Below are 20,536 nucleotides of genomic sequence, written 5' to 3' on the forward strand. Positions count from 1 at the left end.
GCAGAGCCACAGACCTCTGGGATTCCTGGTTCAGGTAAGTGGTTTTTACCTGTGGATGCAGAAGGCCAACTGACAAGGAGGGAAAAGCGCAGAAGTCCACAGCAGCTTGCTTTACTTTTCTCTGTTAGAAACGTGTCTTTAATTATTATCTCTGAGACCCGCTCAGACCATAAGGCTTCTAAACCTGTAATCTCTGATAATGTTAGCACTTTCTTGTATGGATGAAAAGGCTTATCTCCTGGTCTAAAATGTACTAGCTTTTGGAAAGGAGTTTTGGAACTCAGTACTTTAAATGTATTAAGTGGAAAGAGAGGAACCTCAGATGACCAGATGCACTGCTTCTTGAGGGTGTTCTGTGGAAGCCACTTGAATCTGTCTTGACATAGGTGGCGAATTCGCAGGGTTAGTCTGGTGTCCTTCAGCCTGTGGGCATTATTCTATTCTCTAGTGGTACTATTGGAATCTTGACAGCCTTGTAGACTGTCTCTTGAGCTGATGTCCTATGTCACCAAATTCTCTTCCTTCTCAAGTGTCAAAGGGCAGTTGTACTTTATTGATTTAATGCAGCTTAAATGATGGACAACCTGAGATCTAGTAGTATTTGTACCTGCGCTTAAGGATCCACCAGATTTATTCCCCCAGCTGTGCCTCCTGGGATCTTTGGAATGTCAGTATTCATGATAAAGGTGTAAAGATATTTCCTTTGTTCAGACAAAAGTTAGTTCCTGCAGAGGGTCGGAAAACGTCTTATGGAAAGGCTAAGATCGTATTTCAGGCTTTGCTGGCTATGTGATTTCTCAGCTATGCAACTCTGTTCTTGTAGCCCTAAGCAGCCACGGACAGTACACAGGTATTGCTGTGTTACAATGAATCTTTACACAACACAGGCAGTAAGCTAGATTTGGCCCAGCAACTATAATTTGCCAGCTCTATGACTAGAGAAATATGTGCTTTGAACTTGTCTATTTTATTTAATTTTTATAAGCTGTTGCTAAGATCTCTAAAAATGATATTGTGACTTGTGAGCGGGCACTGGCCTGGTGAAGCACTGGGCCAGTGGGGTAGTGGACAGAAGGGCATGGTCTGGCCCCAGGAAGCCTTGTGGGAAGTAGTGAGTCTTTCTGAGCTGCAAGGAAAGCTAGAGGCCTGTTCATCACTCAGGACTGTTCATCACACCCAACAAAGCGTCCTGGGGTCAGGAGGCTTATAACTAATTCCCTCCCTCTCTGCTCAGGTCCTTTGCTCCGTCTCATCATCTTCTAGTTATTTACTTTATGTGTAAAAATGTCCTTTCTGGAGGAGAATTCAGGAGTGAAAATGGACTCAGAAGACCAGGAAAAGGCTGAGCCCCAGTGCTGCTCAGGAGGTGAGAATCTTGGAAAAATTCACATTGACCAAGGTATAAGTCCTGAAGCAGAATTTTGCTAGGTGCTGTTCACGAATCCAGTTTCTACTTGCTGACCTTGATTAGACCAGAGGAATCTTATGAGGGAAAAGAAGTATTGCTGCAGGTGCTAGCACGCCATGTAATAGACAATGGATCAATGCCCACTAATGTTTCAGGTCATTCCTTCCTGACTCCCCACTGTTCCCTTCACCCCCAATCAACTGGAAAGCTTCATAGCTTCTGAATGTATGTCTTCCTTGCCGTCCTCCCCAGACAGAGGAAAAGCCCTGTGATGGGAGGGAGTCAGAGGGTAGATGGGGAAAAAGAGTCAATTCTGAATGTTTCAGTGGGGGAAAGTACATGGATGTTCACTTGTGAAAGATGAGAGGAAGCTCCAATCCACCTGAAAGCCTAACACGTTCAGTGTAAGGGGAGGGACTACAATGCCCCTTGTAAACTTCAAGTCCATTTCCCACCATTTGAGATCAGGGAGGCCATATGATTGTCATGACCATTATCTGTCCGCTGTAGTATCTCTCAGCATACATACAAGGAACCAAGGAATCAAGTAGTCCCTGGAACTCCTAAGTCCCTGGAAAGCTCCAACAGCATTGGCTAACTTCTGATTCTGATTGCAGGCCCACTTGGAAGCCCCCATGAGCCAGTGCCTCCCCTGCCCTCTGTGAATTCTGTCTGTACAAGTAAGGCCCTGGTGAAGTATTGGGATAGCTATGTTGTGGGGGAGGGCTTGAAAGATGGTGTTGCTGGGTCCTCTCAGAGGAAGGGAGAATCCCAGACTGGGGAACCCCAAAGGGTGTTGAAGGGGGTGGAGGCATTTCCTAGGTAAGAGGCAAATCTTCAGCAGATTCTATAGGAAAGTTGAGTCTTGGGTGGAACTTGGCCTTTGCAGGGAAGACAGGTAATGCTCAGATGCTGAGTGGCATAGGGGAGGAATGTTTGGAGCCCAGGGAGCAGCTCAGTGCTGTCTGGCCACTCCCAGAAGGCTGGCCACTGACTTCGTCATTACACAGATGAATGTAACATTGTGATAAGCAAAGAGTGACTCTGGCAATACACACAGCAGGAAGGGTTCCCAACCACCTCTCTGATGGAGCCAGAAACTTCCTTACCCACTGCTATCTGTATTATGCAACAACACAGGAAGAAGAGGCCACCATCATCCCTGTTCAGATGTGCAAAGAAGTAGAGAAGAGCAGTGAGCTGCCCCAAATGACACAGGGAGTGAGCAACATTGAAAGTGTTCTAACACCTGCTTGTCCAACTCAGGGTTAAGGCTCCATCACCTCTGTTAGCTCAGGACAGAGCCAGGAAGCCCTTAGTCTCACGTACAACACTACCTCATGTCAGTGTGTCAACCCTGAGACTCACTGTTCCCATGCACAAATGGCAGGGAGGACCCAAGGAGACCAGGTGGCTGAGGGTCATGGTGGCTCTCAAGTCTATGTGAGCAGAGCCTGCTTCAGCACTGTCACTCCTGCTGCTGCTGCTGCTGTTTGTTCCTGTGCTGCTATGGCAGCCACCACAATGCTGACCGTGTCATTTCCCGTTGCCTGTTGCTGCTTGTTGTTGCTGTGGCTGCTGCTGTTGCCATTACTGCTCTTCCTTCTGCTGCTGTTATTGCTGCTGTTGTTGCTGCTGCTGCTGTGGTTTAAGAACTGCTTCCCCCTGTAGAATACAAATGCCAGTGCCACAAGCCCTGTCAGCAGCCCTGTCAGTGGCCTTGAGAAGCTTGGGGTTCCAGGAGGAAGAGCAAGGATACCAGTGAAGAAGATCCTGTGCTGGCCTGTGTGTGACATGATGAGGGCCTGGAGCAGGCTGTGACAGGAGGAAAGGGAAATATGGAGGGAGCAGGTGGAATAAGGAGTTAAGAGGTAGCAAAATAAAGGGGCAATGCCAGAATTGGGCTTCATAGAAATAGCATGTCTGTTCACAGTCTAGGCCAACTGAGTTTTAGTATCAGGATAAGCAGCCCAGACACCGTGGTCTCAAAATGTCACCAGCTGGGTGGTGCACAGTGGGTAGCAAGGCAGAAAAAACACTGGAGCCTTGGACATGCCCTTGGCCTTGTTCTCAAATCAGTAGCAGCAACAGCTCCTAGAACTGCTTTGAAAAATGGGGTCTTGGCACCAGCAGAACCCACTGAACCTCCATCTGCAGGGGATTCATTGCCCAAGATGTGTGAGAAATGGAAAGGCTCAGGGTTCAGTTGGTTCAGTGGCTCCTGCGCCATGAGTCAGTGTGTCAGCGGCTGGGGCCCAGAAAAGCTTCTGAGGAGATTCTGATGCAAGCCAGGGCTGAGTGGCTCACCTCACATTTGACTCCATGTCAAAGTACGTTACTGAGGATTTGCAGGGGCCCAGTCATCTAGTGCAATGCTACTGAGTATCGTGACGCTTGGGGCATTAGAGAGACTGAAGAGGGTCACCCCTAATTTAGAAAGATGACTTTCTTATGAGTCTACAAGGGTGATGAGATGAGGGATACAGACAGAGGGGCCAAGGAGGGTTGCAGTGATGAGGTGGCAGGAGAGCCGATGCTGCAGGAGACTCCTCCCTGTTCTCCGGCCTGAGAACCCAGGAGCACAGCCCACCTGGTAGAGAGCGGCGGATATGTGTGGGAGGAGAAGGAGCCCTAGGAATGGCTTCTACATTACAGCCATCTCATAGACACTTGCGTTGAGGTATCATACAGGGCGGTAGCATATTTGATATCTTACACCCACCCATACCAAGCAGTTTTGGCCTGGCATGGAGACTCCTGCCTTTCAGCAAACAAATGCCTGAGCTCCTTGCTGCGTGACAGGTCACCTGCCTCATCAGAGGCCAGGAGTGCAGGCTCCCTGTGCAGGATTCACTTCAGATAACAACAACCTGAAGGAGCTCCCAGGAGCCCCTGCTCCAGGAAAGCTCTGGCCACTGTAGTGGATGGATGGTCTTTCCTCTTCTGAAGGCTCCTCCATGGCCAGCCCTGGGTTTTTTTTTTTTAAATAGCCTCTATAGCTCACTTATTTTTTTAAAGACTTTCATTTTGTTTCCCTAAATACATATAATTAAGAGAGTAACAGAAAGAAGGAGCTGGAAAGAGAGAGAGACAGAGAGAGAATGAGAATCTACCTTTTACTGGTTAACTACCCAAATTGCTACAATGACTAGGGCTGAGCTGATCTGAAGCCAGAGCTTTTTCCAGGTCTCCTATGTGGGTGCAGGAACCCAAGCATTTGAGCTATCCTCCACTGCTTTCCTAGGTGCTTTAGCAAAGAGGTGGATTGGAAGTGGTGCTGCTGGAACTGCAACTGGTGCCCATAAGAGATGCTGGCACTAAAAATGGTAGCTCAACCCGCTGTGCCACTGTGGCAGCATCTCAGCTCAATTTTGTCCAGTGTTGGGCTTCTGTGTGTCTCCTGTCTTAGTTTCTCGCCCTCATTCTTCCATGATCACTTTTTTCAACCCAGAAAGTACAGGTTTCTGTTCCCCCTGGGCACAGCTGGTGGCAGGAGAGCCCTACCCAGAGGGTTTGGAAGAAGAATAATTGACACCTCCTGGGCCTTCTTATAGGTCAGACGCCGTTTAAGGTCAGACTCCTTGGAAGGAGTGCTTAAATGCTCACTACCTCTCTCAGGCAGGTAATTTGTTACTCTTGTTTCCTAGATGAGGGGATCAACCTTTGAGTACTTAGTAACTTGTCCTAGAGCCTAAAACAACAAGAGGCAAAGTTTGATGTTGAATTCATTTGTCAAAATATGGAACCAATATGCTTATGCACAATGCTGCATTGCTTGTTCCAATCATGTCAGAAGGCCTTGACATGGAAGAAATAGTTAGCAGCTGTGGTTCTAAATATTGAGGTAGGGTGGAGAGCTGGGGCTGATGGGAAAAGGGCTGAGATTTTGGTTTCCGTGATGCAGTATCAATGTCGATTCTGTTGGTCTAGGGTCAATGGTGAAGCCCAGAGAGGCCCAGAAATTCAACATCCAAGATGAAGATCACAAAGTGTTGGTTCTGGACTGTGAGATCCTGAAAGCAGTTCCAAATAAGCAGTACACACGCCCAGGTGACTCTTAGTCTGGTTGTGTTTTCTGCTTGCCCTCCTATACCCACAGCAGGGTCAGACCTCCTTGTACATGGGCTCAGCTCTATCATGAACCACTGTAGGTGATAGCAATGGCAGGGAGGATTCCAGGAACCTGGGGAGTCAGAGGGCCGGTCTGTTATAATGACTAGATCAGAGGGGAGTTGTTCTGGAAGGAAGAAGGAGCCAGATGGTTGGGTGTTAGGGAGAGGGGGTTTAGGGCAGGAGAACAGAAGGGGACCACAAAGCCTGGGACCCCAACACCAATGAGGGACTTTTTCCTTGCTCAGAGTACTGACTTTTTTCCTGACTGCATTTTTCTAGAGATCTTCTTCATTTTACCCTCACGTTTGCGCTCAGCAAAAGCTGACAGAGGGAGCCCGGTTCTCTTGGCAGTTAACAATGAAGAGTTCTGCCTCTGCTGTGAGAAGGACTGTGGGAAAAGGAGACCATCCCTTTGTCTGAAGGTGATCTGTCAGCCAATTTCTTGTGCCCTCATTGACCTTAATGTTAAAGTGGAAAGCCAGGCTCTTCCATGCCTCTGACTCTCCTTGCACATTCTTATCTTGGCCCAGAGTACAGGAGCACCCTCTCAACTGATTCCTGTCATGTGAGCAAGGAAGCAGCTCACAGTGGGGAGGCTCCAGAGAGGAGCCCCGTAGGCACAAGCAGCCTTATGTGCTCTCCGGATGGCCATCCTGGGATGGGCTGTGTCTCCTACACTGACCTTCCCTGAAGCAGACAGCATATATGGCGGAGGGCCCGAACCTTTCACTGCTGGATTCTGGGACAGATGTGGGGGCAGAGGGTCCTCGATGGGAGCTCTAGGAAGCTCTGTTTTGGCTTTGGATTAAAGCCATGTTCTTTAACATATTTTTTTAAAAAACTATAGAGCTGATATTGCAGTGTGCATCGGATTCCTGCAGCTCCTCTCTGTCAGTTTGTTTTTTAATTCTGGCAGAGGGGGCATGACTGTTTATCATTCCTTAAACGCCAGTGCCAAGGCTTCAATGCCCAAACCCAAGCTTCCCCATGGGGGCTACCTGTCCTCTATCTTTTTTTTCTTCTCTGGGGCCCAGGTCTAGATCAAGAGCACATGTGTTGCATTGTTCTCCCTATCTAAGCCTGTACTAGTGAATGAATCTCTTTCATCTTGCAGAAGAAGAAGCTCATGGAGCTGGCTGAGCAGAAGGAGCCAGCACGCCGGCCCTTTATCTTCTACAGGGCTAAGGTGGGCTCCCGTGACACACTGGAGTCAGCTGCTTACCCCGGGTGGTTCATGTGCACCTCCTGCAATTCTGGTGAACCTGTGGCAATGACAAACAAAGTTGGAAGAAGGAAACACATTGAGTTTTATTTTACAAGAGTGAGAACTCCAGCAAATTCAGCCATTTAAGTAATTTACGCATTGAAAACCCATGATGTACCATTGCCTGTTTGCTTGCAAACATGGTGTGGGTTTTTTGTTCCCCTTTAAAAGTTCACTGAAGGGTTTTGGCACAAAACAAACAAAAATTCACTGCAGGGCCAGGTGTGGTAGCCTAGTGGCTAAAAGTTCTCAAGTTGCATGTGCTAAGGTCCCATATGGCCACCAGTTTGTGTCCCAGCTGCTCCATTTCCCACCTAGCTCCTTGTCTGTGTCCTGGAAAAGTAGTAGAGGATGACCCAACATCTTGGGACCCTGCACCTGCATGGGAGATCTGGAAGAAATTCCTGGCTGCTGCCTTCAAATCAGCTCAGCTCCAGCTGTTGTGGCCATCTGGGGAGTGAGTCAGCAGATGGAAGATCCTTCTCTCTATAAATCTGCCTTTACCTTAAAAATAAATGAATCTTAAAAATCCCAAATGCAGTCTTCCCCATGACCTTTGCACTATGTTTTAATAGAACTTTCACAACTGTCAGCTATTTGAGAAGAGCCGTTCTAACCTGCCTGCATTTCCTTCCATCTTCCCAGAGGACCAAATCTATCAAGTTTGAAAATGCCAGTGAAAAGCTATTGGATTCCCCTGGCCCACTTTTCCATGTCTCTTATCTCCTCCACCCCTCAAAACACACTGAGACCCTAAAATTACTCAAAGGCCAGCCTTCTGAACAACTGAGCCTTCTGCCCCATGCTTCTTTTGTCCACAAATTGGTAGTTGGTTACTTCTTTGCGTTTATTTCTTTATAATAAATTCAACTTGTCTCTGAATCTGCTCCCCCTCTCTGTTCTGTGAGTCTTTCCTGACTAAAGCCTTCCTCTGCTTTCCTTCCCAATAGTATCCGCCAGAGAAGAACACAGAACCTTTTCCTGAAACCCTGGGTTGGTAGGTTTCATTTCTTACTCAACCTTGAAGGATTGGTATTTTTAGGTTATGGCAAGAACTGTGTCATTATGCAGTTCTGTGTTGGAATGAGCTTGACCGTGCCTGGGTAGTGCTGTCTGGAATCATCAGACACTCACAAAGTGCATCATATCTCATGACTCAACCAGGCTGACCTGCAAACTTGCAGCAGAAAGGAGCAGTTCCGTGCATGCTCTGTATAAGAATTAGCCATTCCAATGGAGGAGAGCCTGAACCTTGAGCCTCTGCACCCATGAAGGAGACCCAGAAGAATGTCCTAACTCCTGGCTTTTGGCTGGCCCAGCTCTGGCCATCACAATTATTTGGGGAGTGGGACAGTGGATAGAAAAATTGTTCTGTCTCTCCTTCTCTCTGTGTAACTCTGTCTTTCCAATAAAAGTAAGCAAATCTTTTTTAAAAACTCAAAAATATTACCTCTTTCTAGGGTGGGTGCTGGGGGAGTGGATCCTAAGGCAGAAGTGCTAAGTGGCTGAGTGTGTGTTGAGCGTGTGGCATGTAACCAAAAAGTAGCAGAGTCTCCAGGCAGCCCAGTGGGTGGGTCCCAGACAGACAGCAGGTGACCTGACAAGTCGGAGAGACACAGAGATAAGCAATCTGGGTCAAGTGACAGCTGGGAGATCAGAAGAATGAGCAGACAGCAGTGGGAGGAGCTGTCCACAGGGCAAAATCCCTTCCTGAACAAGATCAGGGCCTTGAAAAGGGGTTAGGCAGACTGGCAGCCCAAGAATGCAGAGCCTTGAAGCAGAGTGAGGGCTGGAGAATAAAGCTTGGAATGAATCATCCATCAGTTTTATCTCTTCAGCTACAAGTAGTAGCAATAACTTTTGGCTTGCATAGAAGGAAGTGTACTAAAACTGAAGGGAGGGTCTAGTGCAATGGGTTAGTGCTAAATCCTCTCCTTGCATATTCTGGGATCCCACATGGGCAGTGGTTCCTGTCCTGGTTGCTCCACTTCCCATTCAACTCCCTGCCTACGGTCTGGGAAAGGAGCAAACTATGGTCCAAAGCCTTGGGACCCATGTGTGAGACCTGGAAGAAGCTCCTGGATCCTGGCTTTGGGTCAGCTCAGCTCCAGCCATTGCAGCCACTTGGGGAGTGAACCAGCAGGTAGAAAATCTTTTTCTCTCCTTGTTTCTGTACATCTGACTCTTTCCATTAAAAATAAATAAATTTTTTAAAGGACGGGGGCAGCAGGGAAGGCAGCTAACTCATGTCTGACACTGTTGAAATGGAGTCCCAATGCACCATATTATCTAATAGCCCTGGAGGTCCTTCTGACATGGGACTCCAGGGTCCGTATCGCAGGGCTACAGGGTCAGCATGGTTGTATTCCTTTTGGAGATTCCTGGGGAGCATCTCAGCCATCTCCTTGCATTTTCTGGCTTTTGTTGCACTGTGATCTTCCTGCCTTCCCCTTGGGTTTACCAGTGCTCTTGTCATTCATACCTAATCTGCTTGGCCCATCCAGGGTTATTCCTGTTACATGATGCCCAACTTTAGGCTGCAAAGTCCTCCCTGACATGTAGGATAACCTAGCTCCAGTGTCAGGGGAGGGACCGTTGTTGGGCCCACAGTGTAGATGACCTCCCAAGTTGATGAATATGCTGTAGTCGCAGTGTCAGAAATGCCTGTTGGACTGTCAATGACAGGATCCAGGAGGTTTGGGTCCCACCCCTCAGGTGGAGAAGTGATAAGCCAGGGATGCCTTAGTTTGGCTCCTGGGTCCACTTCTTGATCAGTTAAAAATAATGCTCCTTGGCCTACACTCCTTCTACAAGGTGTTCACTGAGGTCAGTGAGATTCCTCAAAGTAGAATTGCAAAGCGAGTCACAGGAGCAAGGTATATGGATGCCAGAGAAGCAAATAAACTTCAGCTGTCAACTAGGAGTGATGCCAGTGTCCCAGTCACACATTGCCTCAGAAGGAGCTCTGCCAAGGCCAGATCCACAAGTTCAGTGGTAGAAAAAGTATGTGGTATTTTTTAGCATTTTAAAATGTGTCCCCATGGGGTGGGCATTGTTGCATAACAAGTTAAACCTCTGCTTGTGATACCTACACCCCATATCAGAGTGCCAACTGGAGCCCTGACTGCTCTGCTTCATATATATATATATATATAAATGAAGCATATATACATATGCATAATATATATATATATATAAATGAAGCATAGGTTTATTAATTTTTTAAAATTGGAAATTCAGATCTACAGAGAGAAGAAAAGACAGAGAGAAAGATCTTCCATCTGTTGGTTCACTCCCCAAGTGGTTGCAATGGCTGGAGCTTAGCTGAGCCAAAGCCAGGAGCCAGGAGATTTTTCCAGGTCTTCCACATAGGTGCAGGGTCCCAAATCCTTGGGCTGTCCTCTACTGCTTTCCCAGGCTACAAGCAGGGATCTAGAAGGGAAGTGGAGCAGCCAGGATTTGAACGGGTGCCCAGATGGGACCCTGGTGCATGCTAGGCTACTGTGCCTGGCCCAGCTGCTCTGTTTCTAATCCAGCTCCTTGCTAATGTACCTAGGAAAAGTCCATGACATCTATGTGGGAGACCTGCATGGAGCTGCGAACTCTTGGCTTTCATCTGGCTCTTGCCCCAGTTGTTGTGGCCATTTGGGGGGGGGGTGTGGCAGTGAACCATCTGATGAAAGATCTCTTTCTTTCTGTTTTTTCCCCTCTTGATCACTCTGTCAAGCAAATAAAATAAACCTTAAATATGCATTGGAAAGAAATCATGCCTTTATAGCATCATGAAATTTCTCTCCCAACTAAGAAACAACTATTCAAATTAGCCTCTGAGTCAGGGATGTTAAACTGCAGGAAGGACCCGGACTCCATGAGAGATCAACCAAAATGAACTGGAGCTTGCTACTGAGTATGGCCTTTCATAGCTGATCCTGTAGGCTGAAGGGGACAGGCTGCATCCTGCCTCACTTCCTTCTAATCTGGTAATATACCACAAGAGGGCAGAGTGCTAGACGTTCCTCCTTCCAATGAGGCTCCACCAAGATCTCAGATGTCCCAGTTCCTTGCAAAAAACACAAGTGTGTTGTGGTTGAATTTATGTTGGAAAAGTTAGAATGGCCTCAGGTCACACAAGTATGACTTCCCATTAATGCTGTAGCCCATGCCCTACCCCCAGCATCATCCACTTCTCTTTTACCTAGCCATACGGTTTGTCATAGAATGCTTTACAATGTGCTTACTTGGTGTCTCTGTCTTCTGCTTGAATGTCAGTTTCATGTATACTTCGCTCTGATGTATATGAAGAAGCAACCACAGAGGCACATGTAGACACAGGATAAAATGTTTGTGCCTAAGAAAGATTTACTACAGGAGAGAACTTACTTGTTTCAGAAGTAGAGAGGCAGAGGGAAAAAAAATAGGAGAGAGAGAGATACAAAGAGAACTTGCAGTTGCTGGTTCATTCCTCAAATGCCCAAGACCCAACCCCGAGCTCATGACTCAGTCTGGGTCTCCCATGTGAGTGGCAGGGACCCACAAACTTAAACCATCACTGCTGCCTCCCAGGGTCCACATTAGCAGGACTTTGGAATTGGGAGTGGTGCTGGGTGTTCAAATGCCTCGAATCCAGGCATTCTGATGTGGCATGTGGGCATCCGAAGTGGGGGCTTAAGTACTTAGCCAAAAGCCTGCCCTTCCAAAATTTTTAAAAATCTTAGTTACCCCAATCAATTAAACAAAATTGAGGACACATCTTGAAATGTGGGTACTATGAAATGTACACAAAATTGGACAACTTGTCTGAACCAAATAAAACAGGAACTGACCTCTCCTAGATTCTTCCCACATCCCAGTCTCACTCTCCACCCTACTCCCGGTGGACACACCCCCATGTTACCCTGGCAAGTGTGTTGCTCTTGGGGTGGTGGGGTGCACAGAACTCAGCAGTGTTGCTAGTTGCCATGGCAAACCTGCTCCCAGCATGGTTGTTATTGAACTGCTGACATGAAGTCACTCAACCCAGAGTTGGAAAGAGAAGGCAGCGTGGGCCACTGCCAAGGTTGCGTAGGTAAGCTGGCTCCTGTGCTAGCTGCAACGAGCTGGAAGGTCCTTGTTTTAGCACAGGGCTGGGCAAATTGCAGCCCATAGGTAGCCGACTGTGTGTCTGGGTGGTGCAGTTACACTTTCTGATTGTCTGTCTGTGTTGTAATAATAGAGCATATGGTGAGAGATATATAGCTCTGAACTTTATAGAATTTGCTGACTCCTGTTCCAGAACGCGGGAGGCTGTGGTTTGTCTGCCACTTCCAAATACTTATTCAAGAAGCAGTCTGGAACTTGAAGCAGTTCCCAGCAGAGGACTGGCAGCTCTGCCAAAGACTACTTGATTATTTATGGCAAAAGTAATGTTGTTGTTATTGTTGTTAGCCCAGCTTGCTTTAACGATTTTCAGTAAGGAAATGCCTTTCAAGAGTGGGTGTTTGGACTAGTGATTCAGGGGCTGTTTAGGATGTCCATAGGCTGCATCAGAGTTTTTGGGTCCGGATCCTGGCCATGTTCTCAATTCCAGCCTCTTGCTAATGTGTACCCTGGAAAGCAGCAGGTGATGGTTCAAGTACTTGGGCCCTGTCACTCATATAGGAAACCTGGCCTAAGTTCTTGTATCCTGGCTTTGGCCCAGCCCAGTTGTAGAAATTTGAGCAGCAGATAGAACCTCTCTCTCTGTCTATGACCACCTGCCTTTCAAATACATACATACACACATAACTACCAAAAAAACACAGAGGAAACTCTTTGTCAGATGGTTGTGGTCATGGTGGTGTCTGTTTTGCAAGGCAAATTTCCCTATGTATTGGATGATTGCTGCACCAATGCTATGGTTTGGCCCCTCCAAAACTCACAAGTTGAACTTTAATCCTCATTGTGGGATATTAACAGTGTGGAAACTTCATCCAGTTAAGGTGTTTAGAGGTGTGTCCTTTGCTAGGTGATTAAAATTAGCCGTGGTGATCAGGGGGGAGCCCCATGACTGGGTGTAGAAGGTATGAGGAAAGAAAGAAGAAGACACATTCATGGACTCTCTCCCTGTCTTATCCTGTGCTGTCCTGTATCCCTCGGACCCTGCCAACAAGAAGGTGTCACTAGATACAGGTCATTGGCTCTGGAGATTAGAACTGTGGGCCCCAAATCTCTTCTTTATAACTTAACTCGGCTGTAGTATTGTGTCATTATTATCAGAGAAGGGACAAAGACGATTGGCATAGCCCAGAAGGCAGGATGGGGACTGTTACAGATTTTATAGCTAAGAGACTCAAAACTATCAAATGACTTTACTGCACAGATGCAGACAGTCAGTGGCAAATTTGCAGACATTTGGACTTCTAGTACAGAGTTCTTTTCCTGATCCCTGAGTCCTGAAACTGCAGTGTGATTTAAGAATAACCCCCAAAATTTCTTAAAAATGCAGACCCTCAGGGCTGTGTATCTTGAGATTCTGATTGAGATGTTCAGAAGTTTGGCTTCCTTAAAAAAAGAGAGACAGACAGACAGACAGCGACAGAGAGAGACAGAGAAAAAGAACTCCCAAATGCCTGATCAATGCTGGGAAACTCTGCCTTCTTATGCATCCCATTAGAAAGTGGTCACATGATTTACTGGTTTAGAGTCATCTTTCCTTTATCATCCTTCATGAAGCTTCACTTCAGCTGTAGAAAAGGTAGCACAACAAGGACATGCATTTGTTGAACCTGGAGTGAGGTCTAGGTTAAATTTCTGTGACATCTTGTAGAGATAACTCTATGAATGTGTATATTCAAATGAGATTTAAGATACGATAAGCCTGGCACAGTAGCCTAGTGGCTAAATCCTTGCCTTGCATGCAATGGGATCCCAAATGGGCACTGGTTCATGTCCCAGCTGTTCCATTGCCCATCCAGCTCATTGTTTGTGGCCTGGGAAGGTGGTAAAGGATGCTCAAGGTTTCGGGTCCTTGCACCTGCGTGGGAGATCCAGAAGAAACTCCTGGCTTCCAGCTTCATATTAGCTTGGCTCAGCTCCTGTTGTTGCTGCTACTGAGGGAATGAACCAATGGATGGAAAATCTTTCTGCCTCTCCTTCTCTCTGCACATCTGACTTTGCAATAAAAATAAATCTTAAAAAAAAAAAGAGAGAGAGAGAGAGACCCGGGAGGATTTGCCATCTTGAAGGTCTAAGAAGTAGCTTTTGGAGCCTTTAATTTCTGCCCACAGTGAGGGACCAGAGGGCTCCAGAGTGGGTTGAGAAGCCCCAAGAAGAGAGTTTGAGAGGGAGCTGTTGAAGCTCTGGGTGTCTTGCCCATCAACACCACCATCTTCCCAAGAAAGACCATGGGGACTCATTCCTCAGAACAAGGTCAGTGAAAGGGGTCCTCAGGTGAATGGATACTTGTGTCTGTAGTCAGGGCCTGCTGGACTGGCCTCTAATTGCTCCTTGGAAACCCAAGGGCAAAGGAGGACTGGCTACCTGCGGTCAGTGAAAGGATAGGGGGATAGGATATCCTGAATCAGTCCTGGCCAAGGCTGCCTGAGTGGATGTCACTGTGTGTAGCCCAGGGGTGAGCTGTGGGGAGAGTGGTCTGTTTGTCCAACTTCCCAGTGAAGAAGGCAGAGACATGACCAAGGACTGCACCTATCTTCTAGATGAAACTACATGGCAGAAAATCCCTTAGGCCTGTCCTGTTTGTGTTAAATTGGCTGAAGATAGAATGTTGAATAGGAAGTGATAGTCCCACCTAGCTTACTAATCACATTAACACAAATTTATTATTTTCAGAGACTCTTGTCTAGGAAGGTTGCAAATAACTTCCTTTCTGCATGATTTATTAGTTCTGCATAACCACACACCCTCATTGAACCCACTTCAAGCCAGACTTTGCTCAGGAGCCACAAGACAAATTGCATCTGGAATTCAGTAGAGTGGTCAGGACAATTTTGGATTACTGATGACAGCACAAAGCTGCCTACCAGTCCTTTACATCATATAAACCGCGTACATTGATTATATGTTGAAGCCACCATAGTTGTGGTGCCTACCCAATCCTCCCTGACCAGGCTGCTTTCCAGCAGTAGGTGGCTGGAAATCACACAACCTGTGCTTTGGCATGGATGCATGCAGCAAAGACGTGGTTACTGCTCAGTGCTACCTGAAAATATATAGACCTGTTTTTCTGAGGCAGTAGATTATCAGGTTAAAGCCAGATGTAGCTGGGGACACAGACCACATATTACCCAAGGTTGTAGAACAAGGAAGAGGGAAGGACTGTTTTAGGCACAGGTAAAATGTGGGTGTGTGCTAGTCACATCTCACTTCAATCAGCAAGGAACTAAAAGCAGGGGACAGACTTAGACCAGCCCTCACACAGGGTTGACAGGGGTGGGAGAGGGTAATGAAAACCCAATGGAAGGGTCTGGTCTGTAGCTTGCACTGTAAGCCCAGTACAAGTGTTTTATTTGGGGTTCTGCAGGACTGAGAAAACCCAATTCTTCTGTACAGGACTCAGATTTGGCAGAGTGGCAAACCCATAACATTATCAAGGATGGTCCCCTAGAAATAAGTAAGTGAGTATATTCACTTAAAAAAACAGTAACGATACCTTCCAAGACTGACCCCTCCCAAGTGGATGCCTGAAAAAATAGAAAGTACAGAAGCCTATGGTGCAAGCTAGTATGCCTTTTCCTGTTGTGTTTACCATCTGTAACGTACCAATGGTAAATCAGGCACAATAAATAACAGATGAACAATCTTAACTGGAGGTGGATTGGAGGTGGATCTTAGCACCATTATATATGATTTTTTTTATTAGGTGAAGAACATATTTATAATGAAGGGAAGCCCTTTATGGTTTTTATTGTGCATAGCTAACTTGCCTATCTCACTACTCTTGTGCCTTGGGGCCACAGTTGAGTAGATAAGGGTTATTTGAACACAAGCACTGTGCCCTTATGGTTATTCTAATATCAGAGATGGAGCAGACTAATGGATAGGCAGTGTTTATAGCATGGATGTTTGGGTTAGAGGAACACACTGGGCAGGCCAGAGAGGGGCAGTGTGAAATTTCATCTTGTATTGCTTGGAATAGCGCACTATTTAAAATTTATGACTTGTTTATCCCTGGACTTCCTCTCTGGACTGGGTAGACCTGTGAAATGTCTTTCCAGGCTCTCATGCCTTTCACTGCAGTGAAGGCTGCGTTGGTTCTGTGACTCCATCGCTATGCAGACATAGCTCCTCTTTAGTGACAGCCAAAATACAGGATTTGATTTTGTGGTATTAGCTTTATTTAAGTGGGATTAGTTCTAGAGCAGGAAAACAAACAAGCAAAACAAACCCTTTCTTTAATGTTTTTTTTTTTTTTTTTTCTGTAGAAGTTCCAGGTTCAACAATCCCTTTGCCAAGCAATCAAATCTTCACCCCATCCCAGTCCAGGAGTCAGGAACACCCTCACCCTGGGTTCTTCCTCTCCCTTGAACTCTATCTCTGATTTCCACCCAACTGTTCAGGGAGATTCCTTTCGCAATGGGGTAACCCCTGGGCCCCCTGTCTCTACCCTCCCTGCCACTGGCTGGCCTTTGCACTGCTCCCTGGACAGTGGGGCTTGACCCTTCATGGGAGCAGAGTGGCTCCGCTTAGCCCCGGTGGGAAGGGCCTTTCTTCAGAGGCTAGGGAATAGGGAGAGACTACTTCCACTGTATCAAGCAAGCTTGAGGGTCATCACTGGTTTGAGTGGTCATTGTTTGGAAGAAGCGCTTGGAGAACTCCATCTTCCAGCTTCAGAACCTGTCAGTTTGTGTCCAGTTATTGGTTTGCATTTTGGATATGGAAAACAGCACCAAAGTCTGTGAATACTTATTGTTTCAGTTCCCCAGACTCAAATAGATTCCTTTTGGAGCCATGGGTTTGAGCAAGTTGTCTCCCTCTTGTCAGATGTTCACTCCACTAATGGAGATCCTTCGTCTCTCTAGTGATAAACCACTTGTACTATGGGGTCACCCTGACTTGGAGTTAAATCTTATGATCAGTTCTTTACAAGCTGAACAAGTTTCTGCACTTCTCCAAATCTCATTTTGTGCACTAGTAACATCTGGGTGAGACCTATCTTATATAGGTAAGATTGATAGGACAAGTAAGAAGAGATTGCATGAATGTTCACTATTTGTGTGTAGTAGTGAAAATTCATACCCATCATTTATTTATTCATACCCATCAAAATATTTACTTATTTGGGGTCTGGCACAGTGGCTTAGTAACTCGAGTCCTTGCCTTGGACGTGCTGGAATCCCATATGGGTGCCAGTTCTAATCCCGACAGCCCCACTTTCCATCCAGCTCCCTGCTCATGGCCTGGGAAAGCAATCGAGGACAGCCTGAAGCCTTGGGACCCTGAACCCGTGTTGGGGACCTGGAGGAAGTTCCTGGCTCCTGACTTCAGATTGGCATAGCACTAGCCGTTGGCGGTCACTTGGAGAGTGAATCATCGGACAGAAGATCTTCCTCTCTGTCTTTCCTCCTCTCTGTATATCTGACTTTCTAATAAAAATAAATCTTAAAAAAAATCACTTAATGATGACCAGTGACATTTGAAAAAGATATTTACCTATTTGAAAGACAAAGAGAAAGAGGGAAAGAGTGAGAGTGGGAGAGATCTTTCACCTACTGGTTCGTTTCCCCAAATGACTGCAGCAACCAGGTCTGGGCCAGGTTGAAGCCAGGAGCCTGAACTCCATCCAGGTCTCCCACACAGGTTCCAGTGGCCCAAGTACTTGAGCAGTCTTTCAATGCCTTTCCAGGTGCATTAGTAGGGAGCTGGATTGATAGCAGAGTAGCTGGGATTCAAAATGGCTCTCCAATATGGGATGCATGCCAACTTGCTCTGCCACAGCACTGTCCCCATCATCACTGGTTATAATTATATGGATAAGCCTTTTTTATGAACTTCTCCCAGTGGGCCACATTGCCATGAAAAATAAGGTGACACGGATCTCAGTCACTTCAGGCCCTGGCTGTGGTGGTGCTGAAGACAGTGGGGGGATAGGGATGACAGGTAAGGCAGGAAGCATTCAGGAGTAACAGCTTTGTTTCAGGAACAGGATGGAGATGGCAGGAGGTGTGGAGGACAAGCCAGAGGGGCCCCGTTTGCTCAAGTGGAGCTTCCCTGAGTGAGGGAGATCAACTGCCACACTGGTCAGGGGGGGCTTAGGCATGCAGGTGATGCAGCTGTGGTTAGAAGGAGAAATCCTAAACTGGAACTTGCCTCTACCACCATGTCTGATACAGCAGACAGCTCGTTCATCAATGACTAGGCTCAGATTTTGCGTGGGGAAGGTTAAGAGCCCCCATATGGGACTGATCAATCTATTTAGAGTCTTTAAATGTTATGATGTAGTTAATTATCTTACAGATTAGTGGCTATGTTAAATAATTATATAGACATAAATATAAACACATATATAGTGTCATCCTCACTCTTCACAAGTGATACCTTTAGCTGGGACTAACTTGCACTCTCTGTCACCTGCTGTTCAAGCCTTCCTCATTCTTAATTCTGGCTTATGTTCTCCTCCCACCCAGTAGTCCTTCCTCAAAGCCTTGCCAAGAGTGACATTTTCCTCTCTGAGTGGTCCCCATCCTTGGCCTGTGCTTGGGTGAAGGCAGCTGTAGTGCAGTTCCTTGTAGTACAATTTTTGTGTCTTTGTGTAGGATTAACCTATGACTTATTCTGTGTTTTCTATGGGGTTTACTGTAGCCGGTGTTAGGTCAGTGTTCACTGAAATGACCTCTCTGGGTCAGGAGGAAGTGACCTGCTTGTTCTCTGATGACTCCTCTGACACTAGCCACCTGTGATGGGATGTGAAACAGTAAGAGTGAACAGAGCCCAGTTGTACTGGGGCCAGTCATTGTCCTGCCTAGAAATTTACTCCATCAACACCAGTCAAACCACAGAAATGGGAGTGGCTGCTCTCCTAAATGGGAGTGGGCCAACAGTTTATTTTGCATCCCTGAGGTGTTTCCATTATATATCTTCCCAGCATTTCTACAGATGAAGAATCACTGAGACACAAATTGTGGTCTTTCAATGGCTGAAGACCCTTAACCCTTGAGTCAGGCAGACCCTTTGAGAGGCCCCCTCTTCTGCTACTTTGCCAGTTGAAGATTTCAGACCACTAACTCGCCTGTGAGAATCACCCTATAATTCTCAATCTTCGTTGGAAAAAAAACAAAAAGCGGGTATGCAATACTTGCTGGTAGATTGTCATGAGAACCACACCGCAGCCCTTGTGGAACGTGCTCAACCTTACATCTGCTGTGAACTTGCTCTGTTCTGTCACCAGAGTGCCATGTCTTGTGTTGACTTCCTGGATGGCTGCTTCCCCCAAAGCTGACAGGGCAAGGGCCAGGTGTCACTTCCTCCTACAACTCCCTTGAGAGTCCTCAGGAGAGAGTCCCCTTTTTCTTGGGGAAGCTGAGCTGTTCACATCCTTTCTGTTCATCTCAGGAAATCACAGAAAATTTCACTTGTGCTTTTCTCTTGGAGGAAGGGGAGTCTGAGAAGCTGCAAACAGTCATTGAGGAAGCAGTGCTTTAAAACCATTCATCCAAGGCATGCATCAAAGCTATGTCCTTGGGCTGGTGTAATGGCTCAGTTGCAAGCAACCTTGCAGCTAAACCACCCCTTGCAAGCAACCACGATTCCACTGTTCCACCTCCCAGCCAGCTCCTTGCTTATGGTCTGAGAGAGCAGTAGAGGATAGCTCAAAGCCTTTGGAGACCTGGAAATTTCTGTATCCACATGGGAGACCTGGAAATTTCTGGCTTCAGATTGGTTCAGGTCTGGCTGTTGCAACCATTTGGGGAGTGAACCAGCAGATGGAAGATCTTATTCTCTGTCTCTCCTTCTCTCTGAAAAATCTGCCTTTCCAAGCAAATAAAAATAAATATATCTTAAAAGAAAAGGTATGTCCTCCCATGATGCCACTGGGCTCCCATAGTGCTACTGTCTCCATCACCAGCATTCTCCCCAGCTGTGCCTGTCAACTTAGCATTGTGGAGAAGTTCCTGGAGCTGAGATGCTTGGACAGTTGGACAAGAACAGCTGATTTCTTTAGGTGGTATTTAGAATAGTTGTCCTGTTTTGGAACCACTTTTTGAAACTGAAGATGGATTTGTAGAGGTTTCTTACACTCTAACTCTAGCTAAGATGTATTCTCGTTTGCATGTCTGAGCTGCTACCCAAGGAGGACATCATCCAGGCTGAGAGTGAGTTGGAGAGGAAAGGGAAGGTAAGACTTACAAGATAGCATAGGGTCCATTAGAGAAACGTCATCTATGCCCCTACTACCTGCAGGCCATTAAATGATTTCTACTCAGCATTGTCGTCTTTTTTGTTCTTTGTTTTTGTCATGTTAAAGAGACTAGATTCAATATAACTGATGACACTGTCTTAACATCACAGGGTTTGTTTATTGCAGTTTGTAATGCAATTTTATTTTGATGTTACCCACCAAGGCGATTTGATGGTTTGCTTATCAAATAAACATTTGTTTTTGACACTTGCCATATTTTATTTCCTGTGTGAATTGTTTCCCCTGCAAGAGCCACTTGGAGATCTTTCTGAAAGGCAGGTTCTGACTCTGTAGGCCTTGTGGGGCCTGAGGATCTACCTGACTACCCAGGTCTCAGGCAGTAATTGTGCTAGCAAACTGACTACACTGAACAGCAAAG

At 46.5% G+C, this 20,536-nt stretch overlaps 1 protein-coding gene and 1 long non-coding RNA gene across 3 annotated transcripts; both read left to right on the forward strand.

The window, feature by feature from the left end:
• Positions 1 to 1,249: 1,249 nt before the first annotated feature.
• On the forward strand, positions 1,250 to 7,012 carry IL37 (interleukin 37). 2 transcript variants are annotated; one of them, XM_040994085.1, is made up of 5 exons: positions 1,250 to 1,366; positions 2,026 to 2,088; positions 5,339 to 5,458; positions 5,801 to 5,943; positions 6,636 to 7,012. In XM_040994085.1, the coding sequence occupies exons 1-5, from the start codon at positions 1,285 to 1,287 to the stop codon at positions 6,870 to 6,872; spliced, it is 645 nt and encodes a 214-aa protein (XP_040850019.1). In that variant the 5' UTR covers positions 1,250 to 1,284; the 3' UTR covers positions 6,873 to 7,012. The 2 variants fall into 2 exon arrangements, with proteins under 2 accessions (XP_040850019.1, XP_040850020.1); XM_040994086.1 differs by lacking the exon at positions 2,026 to 2,088.
• A 5,956-nt stretch (positions 7,013 to 12,968) lies between these two features.
• LOC121165376 lies at positions 12,969 to 17,257 on the forward strand. The gene is made up of 3 exons (XR_005885220.1): positions 12,969 to 13,206; positions 14,172 to 14,175; positions 17,247 to 17,257. It is a non-coding gene; the product is annotated as an uncharacterized LOC121165376 (long non-coding RNA).
• The last annotated feature ends 3,279 nt before the right edge of the window (positions 17,258 to 20,536 follow it).

The sequence above is a fragment of the Ochotona curzoniae genome, unplaced genomic scaffold (assembly GCF_017591425.1).
Source record: "Ochotona curzoniae isolate NIBS_2020 unplaced genomic scaffold, NIBS_Ocur_1.0 contig_883, whole genome shotgun sequence".
In the NCBI taxonomy this organism is placed as follows: domain Eukaryota; kingdom Metazoa; phylum Chordata; class Mammalia; order Lagomorpha; family Ochotonidae; genus Ochotona; species Ochotona curzoniae.